We start from the raw sequence: 10,564 nt of genomic DNA on the forward strand, positions 1-10,564 counted from the left end.
AATATCAATGAGATTATCTTATGCTCATGGTGAGCATGTGCAGGTGCAGGAATAAAACTCCACCTAACTTGAAATGTTTTTATTTGCACACACAAGCCACTGTAACTTAAAAAATGATCTTTGTCCTACATTTGACTCTCTCTCTCTCTCTTTAATTGCATGGAATATTAAATGATTTTTTTTTTTAAATATAAATAACATTGCTAAAAACAACAAACCGCAGGCAAGCAAATTCAACCAATTCTTAGAACTTAATGGAACAAGAGTAAACATCCGACGGTGTACTTGCTACATACAGCAAATTCAAACTGCCACCATCCTTGCTTTTGTGAAGGCTCGGTCCTTCACACAAGATGCAAACTATCTAAAACTACCGGGTCTTTGGCTTCTCATCATCTCACAGAAAAAAAGTGAAAGGAAAATAAAGATATCCAGGGGCCTCATTTATAAAAACCTGTTAACGCAAGAAAAAGTTGCGTGAAGTAGGGTGAAATTTGCCGTGGCAACATTCCTCGCAAAAGTCGGGATTTATAAAGAATTCCCACGCGTAAAAACATTCCCAGTTTTCCGCAACCTTTTCACCACGCGTGTGATCGTGTGTAATGCTCCCAAGGTTTTGTAGACTGCGTTTTAGTGAACTCTGATGGTAACACGAAATATCACATGAATAAAGTACTCTGTATGTGAGCACACTCTAAATTTTAATTTAGTTTTCATAACAATCAATTAGTATATTGAGGCCGTCACACACTATGAATTATAAAAATGGATATTTATATCCAACAAATAAATCTATTTAACCCTTGTATGGTCTGGTCTGTGGGACCAGTTTTCAATGTTTGCTAAAAGAAAAATTATGCTATTTATTATTTCTTCTAACTCAAACTCATTGGCCTTGGCTCATTTTCTGTGAAGAACATAACAAATAACTTATTTTTTAATTACTGCACACGGTACAACCCCCTACACATAACTATTACATATGAGGTGTTCGGGTCTACTGGAACCGAGTATAATAATTGTAGGTACTATGAAACTTAACTGTGTCCTCCTCCTAACTGGGCCTGGGCCTGTCCTAACTGTGTGTGTTTCTGTGTGCATGTCTGATTGTAGGTGTCTGTGTGTGGGAATGTTGTCTTTTCTGCACCTGCTATTCCCACACAAAGTTACAAAATTGTTACATTTCAAGCACTTTCACCTGTTCTGATTAAGTTCTAAGAAATAAGCACCAATAATGATCAAAAATGTTGTTTCTATTTTTTACCTTTTTATAACTGAATTTCCTTGTTTTCTCACAAAAAACGAAAATGATCATATGATCATAAATGTGATCTCACAGGTAAATGGCAAATATGAACCATAAATGATGTATATATCATTGGTAATTGAGCTAAATCTGTTAAGTATTTTTAAATAAATTGTTATGGCTGTAGTGATTTAAAAGCCTAATAATGTGGTGGGTCCACCAGACCCGGGAACATTGACTGTGTAACAAAAATATGAACACCACACAAGGGTTAAGGCTTCCAAACAGGATTTTGTTTCGATGTTCTACCTCTGTTAGGAGCACCTCAATCTCACAATCACTGAATCATGTTTTTTTTCCCCATTTTTCCGTTTCATGATTGGTCATCAAGGGCTTCTTTACAAGGCTGCTATATTCATTGATTGATTAACATGGACCGTATTAGGACAAATATGGGACGACCTTGGAGAGGCTCGTGCACGACCGCATAAGGTAACGCACGTCCGTATTCATAACGAGAAGAGTGCGTACCGGTGTGTGCCGCAAGGTGTTATAAATCAGAATTTTGTTTTTGCCTACGAAAATTCTGACTTTGGCGCACAAAATTTTTCAGAATAGAATCTACGCACAGTTTTAAAAATGAGGCCCCAGAGGTTACATAGGATATGCAAAAACATACACTCGCTACAGAGTAACTACTCAATTATTTCATTCACTACTGCTCGTGTCCACAGTCTATTGCTTGCTCGCTCACAAGGTCGGGTTTATCTCTCCACTGTTCAGTCTGTCAGGTTAAAGTAAAATGAAGGGTCCATTCAGATGGTCTGGTATCCAGCGTGGCTCCTCTTCCTGCCTATTAGATATGCAATGAGGACGATCAGCACCAGGCCGGCAAGGGCGGCTCCAACAATGATGGGGATGAGCATCTGGTCTTGGTCCATCCGACACTCCTCCGCTGGAGACACAAGGAAGAGATGAGAAGGTAACGTACAGTAATAGTGCAGAATTTAGAATCTACAAGCATGTAATTTATGTGTGTGTGTGCAGTAGCTTTCTTTAGATTCTTACAGTAAAACCAAACACCTCTTTGCAACCACAGTTTATTCTGGCTGACCACTTTTAGAGGGATTACTGAGGGATGATTCTGAACCCTCGACCTTGTTGATACTAGCATAGGCGTATTTTACAGGGGGGGGGGGTTACAACCCCTGCAATAATCCAAACTGGCCAGTGCAACCCCCCCCAAAAAACCTATTATCAGAATCAGAATCAGTTAAATTGGCCAAGTATACTTACATACACAAGGAATTTGACTTTGGTAGGTGTTAACTCTCTATACATAGACAAACAGTAATATAGACACATACTGTACAATAGAGACAACAATGTACATATAGGCACATATCAACATAATATACAAAAATACAAATAAGACATAATATCAAAACAAGTACACATGGAGTGGGATGTAGAGTGCAAAAAGTAATATTGCAAAGTAGTGTGCAAGATGCATAGTGGAATGATAAGTATGTAACGTGTAGAGAAGTGGGTGAGTGGCCAAAGTGGGGATGACCCCACTTATCTTATCACTTATATGCAGTTCAGCAGAGTGATGGCAGTGGGAAAGAAGCTGTTCTTATTATAATTTCCTTTACATAAATAAAGACATTTGCACCATAAAGTGATTCAGAAAAGGCACAAATTGTTGCAAAAGAATTCACCAGAATGCAGAAAATGAAGTGTTTGACGTTCAAAATTTAAGTGGAGCTCTCAACACCCCCAATGTTGAACCCAAAGTTACGCCCTTGGATGCTAGACTTCTTTGTTCAAGACTGGCGATTTAAATAGTTCTGGTTTTGTGCTCATTGGAGGCCGATACCCAGCTGGGGAAACAACCAAGCCAATAAGAACTTTGTATGTGGCAATAAATGCCCTGTGCCAGAGCCAAATAGTGACGGAGCCAAAAGTGGGGATGAGCTTGATGCAGCTAAACAAGAAATGCCATTTAAAAGAATAGCTTGTCATTTTGGGAAATGTGCTTATTCATTTTCCTGCCCAGAATTAGATGAGAAGCTTGATACCACTCTCATGAGTTACATTATAAAACTATTTCTTATATTTTCACAGACATCAGAGTGATATTAATCTTCTCATCTAACGCTCTCCAAGAAAGCATATTGCCTAAAATGGCAAACTATTTGCTACCTACTCCTACCAAACAAAATAATCACTATTAACATGAAGGTCAGACGAAGACAAAGAGAACATGGGATAAAAAATGGATAACAGCAGGGATCATAAAAGAAAGCACTTGTACCGGTAGCAAACTGGTTGGTAGTGACTTCAAAGGGTTGGACCTGCAGTCTGAATGTGTTGAGAGAGAAGGCTGGCACCACAGCCAGAGTTTGCTCCGCGTTACACATGTAGGAGCGGCCCAGCGTACTCCGCAGGTAGTCCAGACTGGTGTTACTGGCTGTGACGGGAGCTGTGGAGAGAGATGGACCAGTAATAGTTGAATTAAGCTAACCAGAGCCAGGACAAAAAAAAAAAAAAAAAAAAAAACGTTGCTTGTGACAAATGACATACCAGTCGCATCAGACCAATTGGCAAGCAGAGTTATCCCACTCAGGTGGTACTTGTTGCTCGTGGAGTTCTGTGGACAAGATGGGTTTGAATAATCAATTATCTCCACATACTAGGGCTGCACGATATGAGGAAAATATCAAATTGCAATTATTTTAAATTGATATTGCGATTGCGATATGATTCATTATATTGGAGGAAATTATCATTTTTGTATCATGATTCTCATTTTCATTGAAAATATTAAAATAAAAATAAAATGATTATAGTGTGATTTCTGCGAGGATCTGTACCAAACAAAGATTTTTTTCTTTAGTCTGTAGGATACAATTTGTAGGTCGGGACATCTCTGCAATACCACAATACTTAATTTAAAATGGTTTGACACATATTTTGCCTTTAACAAATATTGCGCCCCCTGCAATTTGGATATTGCACTAGTCCATATTGCGATTTCGATAAAATTGCCATTAATTGCGCAGTCCTACCACACACACAAACAAAAACAAACTGACCATGTAGCTAAATTCTCAAAAGACGAGGGTTGATCTTACCAGAGTGAAGGTGAAGTTGAGCGTGATGGTCTGCTCCTGTGTCAAAACCAAGGAAGCACTGCTGGCTTCACATGATCCTGATGCACTTGTCAGATTGGGAGTCAGGTTGACTAATTCTTGGATAGTCTGGCAAAGTAAACAAAGATACACTTTGTTTATTTCAAGTTTGTTATGCAGAATAGACTGAAAACGTATCTATCGATTATTTTACTATGAGTTGTCCTTGCTTGTGAAGCCATCTTTTACCTTATTCTGAGATAGAGAAAAATAGGAGACGTTGAGCTGCAGTCCCATTTGGGCCAGGAGACATACGGTGTTGTTGTTTTTGATTAAAGAGTAGGTGCCCCGCTCAGGTGTTCCTGGAGGGGTTGGTGCTGGGGCTGCAGTTGTTGTAGTACGGGCAGTAGTAGGTGTAGCTGTAGTAGGTGGAGCTGTAGTGCTGCCCTGATCTGCCATACATACGCTTTCTGTGACAAAAGAAATGATAAAGAAACATGTTATCAACCATAAACAAGCAGGTCAAAACAAGCTAGAAACCCAGCCAGTCGTACCTGTTGGACTCAGGTCATTTCCTGGCATGTACGCCTCCAGCCTCATATCAGAGAAAGTGACAGTTGCTCCACCAAGTCCAAAAGTGGTGGGGCTCACGCAGCGGTAGGTGGTATTGCTCGTCGCCCAGATCCCAACTGAATCTGACACCACAGTGACCACATCTAGGACAAATAGAAACATACAACAAATGAGTTATAAATCTGTAATATGGCACTTGTGGAATATGAGCCCATGTGTTGTTTATTGTATATTTACTAGCAAGTTAGAAATGTGTTTTAGTTCTGATTAATTTCTTTATTTCTGAGAAACAATGATCTTCTGAGATACAACACACCTTAACCTATTAAATCATATGGTAAATTCAACAATACACACTAAGACATTTTTGTTGTGCTCCTATCCAGAGGTGGAAAGTAACAAAATACATTTACTCACATTACTGTATTGAGTAGTTTTGTTGTGTATTTTGTATTTTTCAAGTAGTTTTTAAAGTAGTTTTCGGTAATTTAAAATGTACTTGATTACGTTTTGAGTGAAGTATTGTATTTCGCTACATTACAAATCCCATCCATTACTGAGTAAAAAAACAAACTTCGACTAACGAAAACCGAAAGGAAGAAAAAAATAAAATAAAAATCGCACCCGGAACCACTACAGTGACAAATGATCAGCATCTAGGCTGCCTACCAGGCGCCAAGTCTTTCTGTAGGAGATTGAGAACGAGATGGAGGTGGATCAGGCGAGCGACGACGGTTCAGAGACTGTTTCAGTAGAAATGCTATCTGAAACATCGAATTCTGCTGCCCAAAACGACAAAAATCCTTGGCCACATTTGAAAGAATGTTTTTCATTTCAATTCAAGAGGGCCAATAGTATCATCATGCAATGGCAGATGTGCCTGCCAAAGGTGACTGAACCGGCAGCATTCAATAACTACACATCTAATCTGCGGAAGCATGTTTTGGTAAGTATTTCAAACAAAGTTTTCATGACTAATAGCAAATTTCCAATTAGCAAAACAACATGTTTCGTGGCATTGCTAATTTTTGTCTAGCACTAACAACACGTAGGACAACGTATGTAGGACACTGGCTAAATCCACCCGCCCCATTTTACAGGTTTTTTTTTTATGTAACTAAGTAACTTTTACTTAAAGTACATTTTAAATGAACTACTTATTACTTTTACTTGAGTAATTTTTCTGATAGGTAATTTCACTTTCACTTTTCATTTCATTTTCACTTGTACTCACAAGTATTGGTACTTTTACTTGAGTACAATATTTTAGTACTTTTTCCACCTCTGCTCCTATCATGCTTAAGGTCAAATTTTGGTTGCTAGTGGCTAAGTGCTAAATATCTGCATGGAGTCATTTATTCCAAATTCAATCTACCGGTTTCATTTTATATCAATATGTGCTAATGGTCCTCTCTGTGTTGTAATATTACATTAGTGATCTATTCTATTATGCCTACAGTACCTTCTGTTTACACCTTACACTGTTGATATTAGATTCATGTTTTTGTTCTCACCAGAGCTTTTAGCCTCAGGGAAGATGGAAGTGTCACTGAGGTTGTACTGCAGCGTCAGGTTAGTGACACTGTACAGGCTTCCATTGGTTGAAAAGCTCAGCCTGAGTGCGTGGCCGGGTCCAAACACCGCCACCAGCCATGATGATCTGTCGCCTGTGCTACATGAACTGCTGCCTGTATCCACCGTGGTGGAGTCAGGCAGAGGGACCTGCACTGTTCTCTGGGGAAACACGAGTGATATAACCGGTGTTCACAAGGAGGTACAATCAATATTGATGCTTTCAGAGACAGAAATATTGTTGTCGCTGTACATACCGTGCTGTTGGAGGTGTTGTACGTGATGGAGAACGATGCAGAGAGCTCAGCCTTAATGCAGGTGGAGTTCCCATCGTTCACCTCAAGAGTAACAGCCTGAATGCAACCTGTAGATATGGAAAAAAACATTACAATAAAATCACCAAACATCTTAAAAACAAACTCACTCAAAATGAAAATATACTGAGAAAATATTTTCAGCTGTCTTTCTCCCATATTCTGGAAAAATATATGGCATGGTAATTACACTGGAGTGTTCATTTGTGTACGTCATAGCTCATAATAAAAAACTAAAAACATCCCAAAATGATTAACAATAAATATTGATATGTTGCTTAGCACAAATTATTAATGCACATATGTGAACGGATGATGAGTTAAACTAACTTTACTATATTGATATTAGAATACACACTTGTACAGTATATTGAAAAGGTATTCATTATCCGGATCTTCTGGTTAGATAAAGGTTACAGAATGAGTACGAATGATAGCAGTGATGATGATTACAACAACAACAACAACAACAACAACAACAACATAACCAGTGTTACATCATGCCATGCCCTGCATGCAACATAAAGTTCAGTTCACACAAGCCACCAGCAGAGGTCTGCAGACAGCTAAAAGTGAGAGGCCAAGACCACACAGCCACTCGGACTCTATTCCTTCACAGAATTGTAGAGCTACTTGTAACATGTGTAACTCTTCCTCTCCTGAACAGTAGAGTCAGCAGGAGCCATACTTGTTAGCTCGACCATACTGGCAACTTTCACACTTGCATGGTGTTAAAACCGCCATGCCCCGGAAACTGACAACTCATATCAGCTACTCATGTACATACTACTCATATCCTTAAAATAAAAAAACGTTCTTACACATTTTTATAACAACGCAATATGGGAGTTTCACTGCTCTCCTCACATTTCCCAGAATAGTCAACAAATAAGTTTAGGTAGTTTGTGCTGCTTTTGGTTAACTTTCCAACAGCACAGATTCCTATTTACTGTATTTTATGCTATTAAATTAGATTGTGTTTTATTTATCTATTCTGTTCAGTCAGATATAAGTGATAAAGGACTACTGGTCGTAATTTCATAACTCACTTATTACTCAGTCGACTGACTATGCTCTTCCCTTTTTCTAATTCTTCTCACTTCCCTCCATCTTGAGCTTTCCCTATTACAATAATGTATTGATCCTAATGGAAAGAGCACTATGTTTCTAGTCCTGTGTCAGTCTCTGTCAATCACACACTCCTTCCCATGCTGCCTTGCTGAAACTTGACCCTGATGTCACCTCTCTGTTCACCCTGTAAACACACAGCAGACGGTTTACACAACACTGAAATCTGATCATGAGGTAAAAGCGGCTGTGTGTACAAAGCATGAAGCTGCAGATACTGTAGCAGCGTTAGATATTCGGCATGGAGAGGATAACAAAACAGAGAAAAGTATTCTGATTGTGTTGTGAGGAAATAGTGGTGCAGGCAGGCTTGAACTCTAAGGTCACTGGGGTCTTTAGCAGACGTCCTCAACATGTTGCACATGTCTGAACATCAACATGTTAATACAGTAATCAAATGATATATTTGAGAGTATTAACAGAACCATACTGAAACTACTAGACAACTGCATTGGCCTGTTTTCCTGTATCAGCAGTATTGTGTGTGTGTGTGTGTGTGTGTGTGTGTGTGTGTGTGTGTGTGTGTGTTCAGGCCGTTTAAACTGGTCATAAACTAACATTGTAGGCCTCTGCTGGGCTGTGTGCAACACAAAGCCATCATAGTGGTCACGTGACGCTCTCAAATGACACAATAAAGAGGCCTATATCTGCTGGTCAACAACATTCACAAAGCCTGGGTATTATATTAGAATAGAATAAAGTCCAGGGACATCTCCAGTAACTCAGGCCTGTTTTGGTTTTGACACAACTACCTGAGGACAGATGACCCTTTGGATTTTCTATGACAGGTCCGTGCGAAACTTTGAAGTGGCACGGGTCCAACATTCGCATTTTTGGTCAAATGTAGAGGGATATATCCGTTTCCACTGGCCTATCCCAGGAAATCCCTTATTCATATATTATTAAGTCAAGCCATAATGAATATAACCTGTTTCTACATCTTATGTTAATGGTTCAAGACTACTCACCTGCTTTAATAATAGCCTACCTCATACTAGAGTACATGCACATATGACTATAGCTACATTTAGACACCATGCTAGAACGATTATTTTAATTGTCGATTAACCTGCCGATTTACATCTTCATATATAAATATATATATTGGAGGGGGGGGGGTTGTCACAGTTTGATTAAACTCTTATCTAACTTCTTATTAATCTCTTATCAAAATAGTTTCCTTTAATCTTCTGTCGCTCTATACGATTAATCGACTACTTATTTCAGCTTTAAACCGCAAAAACACTCACCCAAAACCGCAAACCAGGCGATGATGAGCGCGGCCAAAGCGTGAGAGAGTTTCATCCTTTTGTCGTCTTCTTGTTGTTCCTGTAGTAGAGATACAAGCCCGGGGAAGCGTTGTGCGGTGTTGTGTCGCCGCTGCAAGCGCAGGTGGGTCTACACGGCCAAATCGCTGACCGTAATCTAAAACTGTGGCGTCACTGTCGTTCTCCTTCCTGTTGTTGTTTACGTTTCTCTGCTGACTGAAGGTAAATTAAACAGTTGTTAAGTAATCCTAAAGCACGTCCTGCTGGTAGAAACTATCAGTGTGCGCGGTTACATGTCTGTCACAGCCACACCGACTGAATAATAAGCCATGCCTGGTCATGTGAACTGGCAGCACCGAGCAGCCACCTGGTCACGTGAGACCGCCCCTCTTTCGTTCACGAGCTCTATTCAAGGCAGTGCTAATACAAGGCGGTGCAAAAAACACAAATATAAACCACAGGGTAATAGTTTACAAAGTTTTACGCTGTGTAACTGCATGCGAAATGTTTGCTGATAGCTAAATGTTGATATTACAGACTTACATAACTGTACATATGCCGGTTGGGTGTAAAAAGCCACCTTATGAGAAAAATGTGCACTTCCAGGAATATTTCAACTCTCCTTCGGGGAACTCACAAGTGAAATATGTCAAGGCTAATTAATTAAAAATGTAATGAGGGTGAATATAGTAATGCACACTTTAACAACATTCACAATGTTTGTTTTTTTTTGTTTTTTTTAAATGCATGTAAAATATCAGCTATGGTATATCAAATGTACTATCTGGAGACCCTTTAGCTTTCTATAAGTGAAGGTAGAATGTGACCATGTGCTGTGCACGCTGCAAAGTGCATGGTGCATGTTTTGTGGGTAGTCAGCTGACACATTCACCAATTCACGAGGGTGTGCAAAACCCTCGAAGGAACGCAGAGGCTGCTTTAATGCCTCAGCTAAAGACTTATCAGGGCCCTGCTACATTCTCCCTGCATAGTTCAACCACGGTTTTTTTTAACTAAAGGCATGTCGTTTTCTTGAGGCTTAAATGAGACTAGGTTAGACATCTAGCTCTTCTTGACACATTTAAGATCTATTTCTTTAATCATACAAAAACTGTACACTGCCTGCTGTGATAGTGAAAGTATTCCAGTACTTCCATCTTCCAGTAACTTGAGATATTAAAATCCTGAATGGATCATTTCTATTGTGAAAATAGACCGAGTGCCTTTCAATCCTAAATTAAAAATGATTTCATTATACCTCAAAATCAAGTGTACGGAAAGAGAACAGACAACTGTCCACTTTCTTATTGTATCATTTGGGGCTGAGTG

At 39.3% G+C, this 10,564-nt stretch overlaps 1 protein-coding gene across 1 annotated transcript; it reads right to left on the bottom strand.

The window, feature by feature from the left end:
- Position 1: 1 nt before the first annotated feature.
- Positions 2 to 9,575, bottom strand: lamp1a (lysosomal associated membrane protein 1a). The gene is made up of 10 exons (XM_031324387.2): positions 9,218 to 9,575; positions 6,783 to 6,889; positions 6,468 to 6,687; positions 4,935 to 5,096; positions 4,630 to 4,850; positions 4,384 to 4,509; positions 3,833 to 3,899; positions 3,564 to 3,731; positions 1,898 to 2,201; positions 2 to 435 (listed from the first exon to the last, which is right to left on the bottom strand). The coding sequence occupies exons 1-9, from the start codon at positions 9,270 to 9,272 to the stop codon at positions 2,062 to 2,064; spliced, it is 1,266 nt and encodes a 421-aa protein (XP_031180247.1). The 5' UTR covers positions 9,273 to 9,575; the 3' UTR covers positions 2 to 435; positions 1,898 to 2,061.
- Between the last annotated feature and the right edge of the window lie 989 nt (positions 9,576 to 10,564).

This window comes from Sander lucioperca, chromosome 3 (assembly GCF_008315115.2).
Source record: "Sander lucioperca isolate FBNREF2018 chromosome 3, SLUC_FBN_1.2, whole genome shotgun sequence".
NCBI classification, from domain to species: domain Eukaryota; kingdom Metazoa; phylum Chordata; class Actinopteri; order Perciformes; family Percidae; genus Sander; species Sander lucioperca.